Raw genomic sequence first — 14,510 nt, 5'->3', positions numbered from 1 at the left:
ATATCTTTATAATGTAGGTTATGGAAACTTCCTAAGCTTGTAATGTTCTGAATTTGCCACTGACACCAAGTAGTTCAGAGCTTCAATTCTAATGAGGTCAGTGAGCATGGCAGATATTTATTAGCACCCTGCCTGAATTAGGCCATACTTTCAGGTTGTTATTTCAGCAACCTAATTATATCTGGATTTGATACTCCACTTTACTGACTAATACTGACTCCTGTAATGGATAGTGCAGACAAACTGCTGCTTCTGACAGCACACTGAGAGCAACAAGCCTGGTAGCGCAGACATCCATGAAAGCAGCCTAACTGACGAGTAAAGGGCGAGATAAAGAAAGAAGGGAAAAAAAGGAAAAGAAATGAAGGGAAAGTTACTTTTACAAGAAAAAATGCCAAGATGCCTTACTGTGTTGTTCTCTACCGTTCTAAAAACAGCAATGTTCTGTATCAGGTCTCACCATCTGCAATCTTCAGGTTAGTGCTTTTTATATGCTTGTGCAATCTGACCTATTCCCAGTACATTTGACTGTGCTGTGCTACTTTTTCTGACTAGAAAATAATAAAACTCTATAATAGATAACAGTTATAACCAGTTTAGAGTACGTGCTTCCATTTTCTAGCTTATTTGAAAAGTTAATGCTAAGCAATTTAACTTTAAAGATGGCTGGGAATTTTTCAATATTGTTTATCAGAAGATAACAGTTTAATCCCAAACTTATTTATAGGAAAGGGTCACTTGTGATAAATGTCTCAATGCCAAAGAAAACTATTTTATTCAGTTGTGAGGTTGACATTTTTAAAACAAAGAATCCAGCTGTATGTTGAAATACGCTTAGTTTTGAAGAGTCACATAAATTAAAATAAACTTTGAAAATCATCAAAATTAAACCTAGGTCTTTTGAAATGATTGGCATAAAATTTTTTTCTTTGCTTGGGTTTTAAAATTTCTGTTTGCGTGAACCTTTGAGGTTTTTTCTTTTAATTGCAATTTGGGACAGAAGCTTCATGGGAATCAGTTCTGTACTGAAAAATCAGTTCTGAGATTTTCCTAATGTAATCTGTATCTAACATCTCTGAACTCTTCTGGTTGTTCTCTATATTCCTATGACTGCTTTTTTGTCTTGTCCTTTAGAGACCATCTCCTTGCTCTGTACTAGGGGAATGCTGCAGATTTATGTGCCTCATCTCAATCTCTTCATCCTCTCTATCTCTGGGTAATCCTTGCATACTCACTAAAGTCTTTGAGGTCTCTGATATCTGTTTTTCCTGTCAAGTAAGCAGCTCCTGTTGCCTGCATTAGGATTAATCTTCTCTAACCTTTCACTATGACTTTTTGCAAATAGTGTAGAGACCTGGGAGACAAGTCATTGAGCAGTGTATACTACATGTTAGCACACAGGAGCATTCTGCATTACATGGGATGCATTGTTTGGATCTGGGTGATGGGACATCTGGAGGGAAACACCTGTAAGAGGCTCAGCTCTTTTGTGGTTTGAACTCGGAGCTTGTGCAGAAGTGAGGTGCTTGGTGGGGCATACCTTGGGACAGCTGAGCTGATCTAGCAGTTTGCTGCCTTCTGCTGTCAGTGGCCATGGATGCCTGTTCCTGCCTTCTTCCTTGCACTGCATCTGTCACTAGTCTGATCCTTCGCTGAGGTGACTTAGCTCACCAAGCCAGCAGAAAAACAACCCAGCAGAGAGGAAGAGAAAGGGTGGTAGGAGTGTTAGATTGCCTCAACCAATTCATAGAGCATCAGCCTCATACATGCAGTGGAAATGGACTGCCTACAACTTTTTTGAGATTTATCTCCTCATGACTCCTGCTGAGTTCTTCCAACACTCTTAATTTTAGCAGAGAATGATGTTTAGCACATCATCTTTAAAAGCCTGCTAAAAGCTCATCTGTCATAGCAGTCAACCTTATTTTCTTCTATTTTCATGCCTTTCACAGCCTATCCTTATCATACCTATTCTGTCTTACTTGCTGCCAAAGTGTCCAGATTCTTACTTCTTATAGCCTGTGATACAGGCCTTCTTTAAAACTCATTAAGTTCTTGGTTGACCACAATTGTGTTCCATTTATCCTGCTGTTCGTGCTTGGGCAGTATGTAAGCTTCTGTAGAATTAATGCATTAGCCTTCTTCAAATCTCTTCTTAGAACTGTTTTTCAAGATACTTGTGTGGTTGACAGAATGCTGGGCTGGCCTAATCCCAGGAGCTTTATACAGGAATATATACAGCATGGGAATTGGAATTAGAGGGTGTGTGGTTGCCCAAAGTGGAATAGTGAAATCTCCATCCCAAACAAAAAGCTGACTGGACAAGGCCCTGAGCAACCTAATTTAACTTCAAGTTTGGCCCTGATTTTAAAAGAGGAACAAATTCTCTCTGCCAACCTTAATTGTTCTATCATGACCTTTTTTCCTTTGGGTTCTCTTGTACTCTGTTGTGTCTTGGTTTTCACTTTGTTTTCTTTCTTTGAAAGAAAGCTCTTTGAAACTGTATCCCTCTTACTTACATACAGTACTTTTACATATTTTATATAAAAATATATTTAAAATATAACTCTAAATACATATATAAATAAATGTTCTTTTTTATAAAGTCTACTCTTCCCTCCCTCCCCCTGATCTGTTTGGCATTCATTTCTCCTGTCCTTAGTCAGGTTGATTAGTTCCTTTTTGTCAAAACCCTTGCTGCAAATTTTGATGAGACAACTTTTGGAGGGGAAGTACTACTTGAGCGCATAAGGGTGGCTGAATCGGAGCCTGAGGAATGTCAGGTGTATTGCTGTGGAAGTAATTTTGTTATTAGTAACATTGAATTCAGTTAGATTCAGGTAAAGGGTGAAAAGTGTTGATAGTATTCAAATATACCAGTCTTAGTAAGTGATGACAATATACAATTTTTCAAGGATATCATAGGTAATAAAAATTTTAACCCAAAACACTTCATATATTTTAATGATGGGGAGAAGCAGTCAACATCTGGGGAAAAAAACCATCTGGATAGAAAAGACGAAAAGTATTGAGCCAGAGATTGTAACTAAAGTTACCTTTGTAACACTTTCTGGAGGTGACTTTAAAAAAGTATCATTTGTTATTATCCACCAGCTTCAATGCAGCAATAACAGTTTACCCTAAGGCTGTACTTCCTTGTCTATGTATTCTTGTAGATTAGATAAGGGTGTTTTGCAGTTTGAGCAGTGACCCATCCACATGAACGACAAGTGGTGTGTATGCGAGTACCCCAGAAGTGTATTCTAGACCTACACTTCCCCCCATGTGATTTCAACACCACTTTGACAATATTTTCTGCTGCACAAGACATAGCTGAGCAATTTCTAAGGGAAGGGCAAAAGAAAGAAGGAACTGGAAGTTATGAAAGAGGCTTTCTAAAGTAAAGCCACGAGGGCCACTCTAGATGTTGCAACTTGTGGAAAATAAAGCAGCAGCAAGCCAAAACAGGGGAAGGACTTCAATATATATGGAGCAACATGGTTCCCATAAGCAGCTTCATCTGTTTTGAGGGAGCTGGTCATAATGTCGGTAACACAAAGATGTGTGATGATGCTGTATTCTGGCTTTATTGCGACTTTTGTGCTCCTCAGAAAATGTACAACTTGATTTCTAGTGTCTTACAAACACTAGAATTAAGCACAAAAGGATCGTCCTTTTACTTCCTGCTCTCTCATGTTGTTGTTTTTACAAAATGTTGCAATATTCTTTGTGAGTTCTCTGAAATCTTAGTAGTGAAACCATGAATTGAAATAGCATCAAAATATGAAGTTAAATAAATGCTTAAAACTGCATGATGTCTGTAAGAGTAAATGTAGTGATTGTTCTTTTACATCTGGTCCAGTAAATGGCATGTATTGCAGTAAATGGAAAAAGTGCAGTAGTTAACAGTAGGGATACATTGCTTTACTGTGGATTATTGAGGTTCTGCTGTACAAAAGAATGAGAGAGAGATAACTATGGTTTTGATAAAATATAGCTTGGAACTTGCCTTTTAAATGATTTTTCTTTTCAGCATAAACTTTATTTTACGTTGTAGTTATATAATGCTCTCTTAATTATTCCTTTCCTGTTTCCACAGTCTGACGTTTTTCTTTCCTAGTCCTTCTCAAAGCAAGTCCCAATGGGTGCACACTCTGCAGACCCCATTGTCTGCTGCAGCAAGTTGATACTCACTATCAATCTTTCAGCTGCTCTTTCTTGAAGGCTTCTCTCTCTTTTATTTTATCATGTTAATTCATTTTTCTCTCTCTTTTCTCTGGGGAAGCCTATAAAGATACAGTAAGAGAAATATGATAAATTTCTTCAAGTAGATAATTTTAGATGAATATCTGGCTTGCTTGGTAAGTGGGCCAAGAAAAAAAAGTAAGTTTCAATACAGCGGAATGCATTTGGTAAAGTCTTAATGTGACAAGAAAAAAGCATCCACCTGTACTTCTCAGAGCCATGGTCAGCCCTCAGCTCCCTTACCAATAAATCTGACTTCAGCTAAATGAATTTCATGTTCCACCACTGTGTTTTATTGTTCCCTTAGGTTAACTAAAACCATTGCTTTTGCTGCTGCTGCAGTCAATAGATGTTATAGAACTTTATATTTTGGTTTGAGCCAAAAGATTGCAGTTAGCTATGGGTGATGATGATGAAGAAAAGTCAAACTCTTTCTCTGCATAGTTTAATCTCACATTGAACTATCTGTATGTCACCAGAAACACATCTCAGATCTGTTGTCTCTTCACTAATCTACTTATCTATGCAGTTCTCAAATTATCTCCCGAACAGACAACCATTTGGAGATTTCTGAAGTATTTTTTGTAAAAAATTGTTAAATACTACTGATCCTTTTTTGCAGCCCTACTACAGTATTCCTTTAATGGAAAAAAAAAAGGTGGACTTATTCAGTTGAGTGTTTTCAACACTGATGTGTGCTGACATATATGCTCATATACATGATACCTCAATAAAGGACTGGAAGAGAATTAGCAAAGCTAATCCTACAAATTCCTTCTTTTTGTTGGTATAGAATATTTTTATAATACTTCAGCTTCTAAAACTTTCCAGAATTTCTCCCGCTTTCAAAGAAATGCTTTATTTCCTGGGCTTACAGTTTCCACTGTTGCAGGTAAACTAGCAAACAGCTTCTCTGAGGCAGTTTGACAAAATTCTCTCAGCTTGCGAGAAACTGATTGCAAAGTAGGAAAGCACATCTCAGACTGGCTGCTCACAGTTCCCGCAGAGGCAGGAGGTATGGGTTATCCTCCCCAAAATAAGGCTGTTGATGTGAAGGCTATAATCAGCTGGCCATCAGTGGGCTTGCTGCCTTACACTGACAAGGGACGATGGGTAGTTGTTGAGAAAGATCTGCTGTGGGGAGAAGGAATCAAAAGTAAAAGGTCTCTACCAGCAGCTCCACTTCTCTCAGGAAAAAGAAAGGGACTCTCTGGGTATCTGTCCCTGCCAGATAGGGGGCAGGGACAAAGGGGGCAAAGTTGCCGGCCCTTTGTCACTGCAGAGCAGGCAGGGTGCTGACTGATCAGCGGCCAGTGGTGCCTTAAGATACTACTTTCTGTTAAGTTAAAAAGTTCCAGCTGTGCTCAGTTTTCAACTCACATATCCCATTTACTACTGGTATGAGGTGGTGAGACCCTATTGGCTTCTATGAACTGACTTGTGTTTATGCTGGTGATGAATTAGGCAATATATATATTCATTCTGGCTTGCTCACAGAACCTTTGATTAATTTATGTTTTTCTCTATTTTCTTATGAAGGGCTACATCTGGTCATGTGGAAATAGCTTGTTACAACATTGAAACATACATTATTTGTTGAACTACTTAGGACTATTCACTTAATGCATGATAATCCTGTGAACATGTTAACGAGCAGCAATTCTCTGATGATTAAACTGCTTTAAAAATGTCTTTGTACTCATATGTCATTAGAATGAACTTGGCACTTGTAAACCATCCATTATTCATCATGTTCCAGTATTGCATCTGACTGTGTATTGCTTTAATTTCACTCACTTAACAAAGCAATCTATTCATTACAGTAGTTTGAAACATGTTTTCTAAATCAGAAAAACCCTAGTTAAATATACAGTGTTACTTGCCTTTACAAGTATATTAAAGCAAAAAATAACATCCCAAATTGTAATTACATACTTCGTGCATTTTAGTATGCTAACTAAAATAAAGAGATGTTTTAGAAGAAAAAAAAATGTTTAAATCAATTATATTGTTATTTAGGGAAGGTAAAACGCCTTGCTGAATGCACAAGGTTGACGTTTCAGAAATAGTTCAGCAAACATTTTCTTGATAATCCTTTTTCACATGCATTTATTGTCCTGATCATTCAAGAAGCAGAGAAGAACATAGTGTTACTACTGCAAATATGAATACTACTTTTTTGTATATATATTTTTTTATGGTTGTTTTCTGCTTCTCCTGCATCTTTTCATTTTATGAGTCCTGTGTCCTTCCATACATTGTGAACCCCATTAGATCCTATATTAGTTTTGCTGCTTTTGAATCTCTGTGAGGTCTGCTCCAGAAGTTATCCTTCACTTTCTAGCAAGCCCATGATATGTATCTCAGAATGTATTGGACTGCTGAATGACTCCATGATTGAAGTTTTTTGACTCATGGGCTGTACAGGCTCCATCTTCTGTAAGCAAAGTATGGCTTTTGCCAGAGAGTTAGACAGAATACATATTTGCAGAGGGACTTGGTTAGGCTGAATCAATGAGCTGAGGCTAATTGTATGAGCTTCAACAAGGCCAAGTGCCGGGTCCTGCACTTTGGTCGCAATAACCCCATGCAGTGCTACAGGCTTGGGGACGAGTGGCTGGAAAGCTTCCAGGCAGAAAAGGACCTGGGGGTGTTGGTGGACAGCAGGATGACCATGAGCCAGCAATGTGCCCTTGCAGCCAAGAAGGCCAATGGCATCCTCGGGTGTATCAGAAGGGGTGAGGTTAGTAGGTCGAGAGAGGTTCTCCTTCCCCTCTACTTTGTGCTGGTGAGACTGCATCTGGAATATTGTGTTCAGTTCTGGGCCCCTCAGTTCAAGAAGGACAGGGAATTGCTTGAAAGAGTCCAGCACAGAGCCTCAAAGATGATTGAGGGAGTGGAGCATCTCCCTTCTGAGGAGCAGCTGAGGGAGCTGGGTCTCTTTAGCTTGGAGAAGAGGAGACTGAGGGGTGACTCCATTAATGTTTATAAATATGTAAAGTGTCAGGAGGAAGGAACCAGGCTCTTCTCAGTGATAGCCAATGATAGGATAAGGGGCAATGGGAGCAAGCTGAAGCATAGGAGGTTCAATCTGAACATAAGGAAAAACTTTTTTATTGTAAGGGTGACAGAGCGCTGGACCAGGCTGCCCAGAGAGGTTGTGGAGTCTCCTTCTCTGGAGACATTCAAAACCTGCCTGGATGCGTTCCTGTGTGACCTGGTCTAGGTGATCCTGCTCTGGCAGGGGGGTTGGACTGGATGATCTTTTGAGGTCCCTTCCAACTCCTAATATTCTGTGATTCTTTGAAATGGACCACTTGAAGAAGTATCAATAGAAATGTATTTTGTTTTCAGAAAGCTAAATGCATTTCCACTTGAACTAGTAAAATTCTGGTAAATAATAGTGGGAGATGTGCTAATAAGCTCCATACAAGTCAGAAATCTTCATTCTCAGAGTGCATGAGAGGCTTGCAAAACATGCACAGATAGTGGTGGCTAAACTTTTAATCATTAGATTTTGAAAGGTATTTCAGTCTCTTAATTTTGCTTTAAAAATGCTGCTTGGTCTTGCTGGGAAAATAGTGGATAGTCGCCTGTGCTGTGCTTATGTCTTACAGATTTTTGATCAAACATGTTTTTAACACGTTCTTGTTTGGTCTGTTGCTGACATAGAATGGTTGAACAGATAGGGAAAGTTTACAAATTCCTTCCCCATAAGAAATAGAGGTAGGGAGTCGATGTTGATTGTATTAACTATTTCAGCAGCTCTTGGTACAATAGAAGCCAATGCATTAATGATTAGCCTACAGAAACATTAAAATAATTGTTAAAATAATGTGAATACATTATGTGTGAAAGAGATGGAACAATTGTGTGGTAAGAGGAAGATACTTAAAGAGTTGGATTTGGAAAGATTGCAGTAACCATTGACCTCTCTGTGTTTGGCTAAGAATGTTAATGGAATCGGGATAAACTAAGAAACTGTGGGCTTACTTTTTTCTTTCCTTATAAAACAGCAGTTTATGGAACTTTATATTTGGTAGGTCATCTATGGCAGTATCAAAATTGAGTTAGTGGTGTCTCAAGCTTTTATATGCCATTTTATAGTCAGACTTTTACATTCAGCTTTTCCTTCCAACTAACCTTGATAGTGTTTGTGGATATGTTGCTATAGCTTTGCCTACATTTATGAGTGATTCAACCTATGGAAAGACTTAAGTCATATATGGAAATAATTCTGAACTGTTTTATAATGAGGAATTGTTATTAACAATGCAAATAATAATAAAGTTCTACAAAATGCTAGATAAGGACTTTAAAAAAAACCTTGCAATAATATGTCTGTATTTCTTTAACACACAGCCCCTGTTCTCCCTGGGGCATATCAGCAAAGCCAGTCCCAAGGATATGGATACATGCACCAGACCAGTATGTCATCCATGAGATCCATGCATTCACAGCCTCATTCAGCAGGTCTGGTGAGTATTGGATTTAAAGAATGATTTTCTTTCATAACCAACATCACCAGCGGTTATGAAATCTCTTAAATATGAGTTAATTGGTCTCCTTGAGTTGTATCGTTGAACTATTTGACTATCCTAGTCCTAAATGGAAGTAATAGCTCTTGTGTATAAAAAGATTGTGACTGAGGGCAGTGACAAGAACTTTTATGTCAGAATGCATTTAAAAAAATAATTTTTGATCTCCATAAGGCAGGAAAAATAACTTAATCTTCTGCCTGCTAAAATAATAGTAAATGCTTGGACAGTATTTCACAGGCTGAGCTTTGATGCTATGCTCTGTGATTAATTCAGACTCCTAGCACTGGATGAAAACCACTGATCTCTTAAGATCACTCTGCTGGTTTAAACACGTTTACATTTTTTTTTGCTTGCTGCTTTAGTACTGACAGGCTTTGTGCCTATCCATATTACTCATCTCTGCTTGTATAAAGCTAGTTCAGACTCCATATTGGTTGTGCCCGTTCTAATTCAGCAGAACAGTCATGCACCCACTTGTGCCTCATCTAAATTGAGTTACACTGCTGGGTGACTGAGAAAAAGCTTTATCAGGAAATCATGGACACAATCATGAAGTTCTTAATTGTGGTGGATGGGAACATAAACCTGGAGTGAGTATTTCATTTTAGAAGTAGCTGGTCATGGAAGGTGATCTGAATGGGTATTCAGGTGGGGTTTTTAGGAAATTGAACTTCGTTTTCCTTTTTGAACTGTTTATATGTACAAAGTTAAGTTTTAATGTTTATCATATTTTTTTTAATCACATAACTGCCTAGAGATTTCATATTTCAGATCCAGTCACCTTTTACCTTAAAAATATTGACTTGGAATTTTTAGTTTTAAACTATTTTGAATGGATGTATATTTACTGCCTCTGTCACCTTTTTTAGAGATGAAGTTTTAAGTTATGAACCAAATGTAGAGCTTACTGAGCTGAAAAAACCTTTTTTTCAAGATTAGCTAAAATGTGTGCTTTTCTTTAAGACTGAAACTCCATGACATTCTATATGGTAAAGATCATGACGTTCTGGGAAGTTTGGGTGCTTTCAGGTTTGCCAGTTTCTCGGCTACTTGGAGGCTGAGGAGACCAACTTGCTGGGAAATCTGGGATCCAGATACCTGCATCTTTGGTGGAGCCAGTAACCTGGGAAACTTTTTGGGCGCCCGCGTGACAGCTGTGAGGCAGCTGATATTGGAATCAACCATTAATTTCAAAGGATATTGCAAAGCACTTGGGGAGCTGGCTGCTTCTCAAAGAGGCTGGAGTCCAAAAAGTGGGAGGCCTGGAAGCTTGGGCTTTGCCAGTGGATTTGCTAGTTAGTGGGGAGCAAAGCAGCCTTCAAATCCAGCAGATGAAGAATGGAGATGCCTGCAAATCTTGAAATGCACTTAGCAGCCTTTGCAGCTGTCTGGGTGGGTAGAGAGCTACTATTTCCCCAGTATCTGTCTCCCAGTGACTTACCTGGTGAGCTACCTGTTGAAACAATATCATTTCAATTGTCTTGAGAATTACCATTTATCTCTCCTTCTGAACCGAATGGGAATGCAAAGGTAATAGGAAAAGGAAGGGAGTAAAGTTAAAGCATTCAATAGGCTTTCTTAGCCCTTTTATGAAACTGTTGTCATTTGATATTCTTTTAAGTGATAATAGCTGTTTATGATGGAGAAAAAAAGAAAGCAGCAAACATTCAAATAGTTTGAATGGGTCTTGTTGCTGTTAAAAACTGAGTGGATTTCCTTGAAGACAATAAAACCCTAACATTTCCAGAGGAAGGAAATCAAGGACTGCTGGCCTGGTGCTGACTGCTAACTTGCCAGCCTGGTGAAGAAGACAGAGCGTGATCTTACCACCTCCCAGGGTGATGATTTGGCTCCAAAAGAGGCATCTCAGATGCAGCTAGAAACCTGGTATATGTTCCCTTGTCTTTCCACCTTCACATCAGAAACCTATCTTTAGTTTGTGCAGTTTATCCAGGTGTGCTGGGCATGTTACAGTCAGCTATTGGGATGGCACAAGGGTAAACCTCTGGTTAGGAATGTGTTTAAGTGTAGCAATGTGCACAGGCTGAAGATGGAAGGCAGCCTTGGAGTGCTTTTCAAATGCAGTGTGGACATGCCCTAGATCTGACAAACTTAAGCAATGTTAGGTACATCACTTTCAGCTGCCTGTTCAGTTGTGGGCTTGGAGCAGCACTGCCAGAGATGCAGCCTTGTCTGGCTAAGCCACGCAGAAGGAAGAAGGAAGTAATGGAAGAAAGAGAGGAAGAGACTGAAGGGAAGAAATCCCAACCTGAATACTGATCTTAAAGCACAAGCAGTTTTTGAGACTTAACTAAAAGCAACAAAGGTGACAAAGTCACTCATAAGTGCCTGAGTTTGGTCAGGACATCTCTAGGGTGAGAGTAATTAAGATCCCATGGGTATATTAGGGTAGGGATGATTGAAGAGTTAGAAGCTGTAGTAAAACCTACTCCTTTCAGCTGGTTTGTTACCCTGTTATCAAATCAGGGTCCACAAAGGACTTAGGTTCATTTTATAATCACGTCCACCAATTTCCTATACTGAGAAATATATATTTTCTAAGTTCTAAATTTTGAAATTCTGGTTTATTTAATTTTGAGCATGATCCTAACATAGTCTCTGGATAGATTTTTTTCCTAGGTAAATTGTGTTATTTTCTGATGCTTAACTTTTGCTCACTTCCTATGAGCAGTTCTGCATAATGGGATGAATTAAATTGTTGCTTAGAGTACAGAATATAAGAGACCCCTGAGGGCTGCTTGTCCATTTGGAAGATAACAGAGGGTGTTTTCATGTCTTTAGATAACTAAAAATGGTAGAAAAACAAAACCTAGGTTGCAAATTAACTTTCCTTGACAGCTACTCTATGTGAAGAATGGTCCAACAGGTACTTTTCCTTGCAAGGAGCAATCCATAGAATAAGAAGTATAAACTGGCAGATGAAGTGGAAATATGCATCTGTTAGCTCACATCTCGTTGGGGAGCTGGGAATATGAGAGCTGGGCTCTGGTACTTCATATGCACAAGACTTACTGTTCTGTCTAAGCAGTAGCGGCAAGTTACGCTTTTGAGAAGGCTGGCTATAAGGGAATAGTTGACTGTTTTACGAAACCCCAACTTTTTCTTATAGCCTCTTGTGCTTGCAGTACTGGCTAAACTCACTACTGACAGAGGAATAATTCACTAAAATGCATTTTAAAAATCCCTGCTTTGAGTCCTTTAAGCATTGTAATTCTCAATTATATAGTCCAGGCTACACTCTGAAGTGATAATTAGGCATTAAATGCTAACAGGATTATTATGGAGATTTCTCCTGACAGCCATTTAGCACCTAATCAGGTGTTAAGGCCATAAATCAGGTTTCTCGGCAGCATTTAGGACCCTAATAATTTTTTTTTAAAGTTTGAAATTACCAGCTTGTCTTCACAACTGTGCCACCACAGTGATGTCCTCAAGCTGTCTTAAAGGAGACAGCAGTAGTATGTCCTATGCTGTGATGTTCGAAGGATGAGTGAGCATCTTTTTGGGTGAACAAAAACTTGTCTGGTCTTTTTTTCTAATATATGTTAGTTTAAGAAAACATTTAATCTCCTCCCCCAGCCTTTGCCCATTTAAGGGAGATATATAAGCATGGTTTAGAGTAAAAGCTGTTTTTTGCTTTATGCCAGATACTGATTTGCTACAGTTTTTCTTAAATAGAACTTTTTGGAAAGAATTTTTTTTAAAGGACTAACTGCTGCTGAGCTAGTTGTAAAAGCATATAAATTGGATTTTGGTGTGGGTTTTTTTTATTTTGAGGGGGTTTTTTGTGTCTTTGTGTCTTTCTTTGGTTTTTTAGGGTTCTTTTTGTTACTTTGAGTTAGTTACAAGGCTCAATGGAGCAATTGGTTGAAATAGTTTGAAAAAAGTAAGATTCTCGAAGGCAGAGACCATTCCTTGGGATCTTCAGACCACTAGTTTTCAAGTTTGTGAATCTTTAAAGAATTTTCAGTGATTTGAAGTGAACCTTCCCAACCTAGTTACAAACCACATAACACTGGTTGAAAAAATGCTTTTGGTCACAGCCTGCAGGACAGCAATATTACAAGGCATGGGAGCGGACGAGTTTACAGAGCAAGATTCAAATACAGTTTGAAGTGGCATTGTCAAGAAAGGTAGTGGTCGCCGGTGTTTAACCAGGAGTTGATTTCTCTGTAGTGTTTAATCTGCTGTATCAATGATAAAGGCAGAATTAAGACCAAAAGTGTATTTCTAGCATGGGAACAATTATAATGAGTTGCCCTATAGTGTTTGAATTAGGTGATCCTACATTTCCAACATGTAACAAATGGCCTACTTGCTGTGTGTGGAGGAATCTCAAGCTTTTCTGAAAATTACGTCATTAAAAACCCTCAAAAACCTAAAGTAAAGTAATTCAGAGTTGGTTTCTTCAGCTGAGAAGCAGAACAAAGTTGCTGTCTCTTAAAAAAAGGTCCAGACAGTAGTACTAGTCATTAACTCAAACATTTGACTGTTTTTACCTTTTTTTCTCTTTAAATCGTTGTAACAGAAAAATTCAACTAGTATGGTGACATATCAAAAATTGCTGGTTGGGAAATCGAATATTATCAGTGATGCATGAACTGCTCTTGACTTCTGTCAAGAGACAGGGTAAGGAAAACAGTATTCATAAAAATGATTTTTGCAGACTTTTTGAAATCTTGTTTATATATTTAATTCGATAATAATATATTCCTAATTCTTAATTTGTGGTAAAATCCTAATGAAATGAAGAGCATTCAGTGAGATGGCAAAGTTAATGACCTGGATGAAGACTGTATTTCTTTTCTGTAGTGAAGACATGGGAGAAGCTATTTGGGAATCATGCAAATAGGGAGCAGAAGCACAGCTAGCCATGGCTGGATGTAATGGACGGTTACTAGTGAATATATGAAACAACAGTTTTATACAGAGTATTTCAAGAGGCAGTGAATTACTTGAAATCTGTTTGTATGAGGACTTTGGACAATGTAGGTTCACAAAAATAATTATTTTGATACTCAGAAAAAGGGACTGTATTAATTATATATTTGACAAGGTGAAGGAGGTACTGTTTCTTTTGAACAGGTAACTTGTTACTTGTCTCTCTGCCTTGCTCCCTCTGTTCTTTTTCCTGCTCTTTTCATTCTCTTTGTGCAAAGAAGAGAAGGAACCTAGCTATATTTAGGCATGAGACTTTACAGCCTTGTTTTCTTTCCTTCAACAGAGAACGTACAGAGCTATGTATGACTACAGTGCTCAAGATGAAGATGAAGTTTCCTTCAGGGATGGTGATTATATCATCAATGTGCAACCAATTGATGATGGCTGGATGTATGGTACTGTTCAGAGAACTGGGAAAACAGGAATGCTTCCAGCAAATTATATTGAGTTTGTTAACTAATTTTTGTCTCTAGTTCTTTGAGCTTTATTATGATTTACTCAAAATCTAACCTTTTAGAAAAAGTCAGAAGAATCTTTAAAGAGTACATACATGTTCATTACTTTATCACTGCTATAACAGTCTGCATTGTCACTCAGAATCCAATTTAGAGTCCTTTAAAGTAAAGATAAATAATCATCAAGAAGCTCAGAGCTTTGAAAACAGCATTGCTTATAATAGTGCTCCCTCAAAATGAAAAACGTCTATGGAAGCCTGGTGCTGCCAATCCTATAAAGATTTCAGTCAATTAGCTGTAAAGGGGA

At 38.3% G+C, this 14,510-nt stretch overlaps 1 protein-coding gene across 1 annotated transcript; it reads left to right on the top strand.

Moving 5' to 3' along the window:
* Positions 1-239: 239 nt before the first annotated feature.
* Positions 240-14,509, top strand: LOC104546440 (LIM zinc-binding domain-containing Nebulette-like). The gene is made up of 3 exons (XM_010191833.1): positions 240-476; positions 8,608-8,723; positions 14,032-14,509. The coding sequence occupies exons 1-3, from the start codon at positions 362-364 to the stop codon at positions 14,206-14,208; spliced, it is 408 nt and encodes a 135-aa protein (XP_010190135.1). The 5' UTR covers positions 240-361; the 3' UTR covers positions 14,209-14,509.
* The last annotated feature ends 1 nt before the right edge of the window (position 14,510 follows it).

The sequence above is a fragment of the Mesitornis unicolor genome, unplaced genomic scaffold (genome assembly GCF_000695765.1).
Source record: "Mesitornis unicolor isolate BGI_N332 unplaced genomic scaffold, ASM69576v1 scaffold12559, whole genome shotgun sequence".
NCBI lineage: Eukaryota > Metazoa > Chordata > Aves > Mesitornithiformes > Mesitornithidae > Mesitornis > Mesitornis unicolor.
This window is presented reverse-complemented; position numbering and strand designations above follow the sequence as displayed.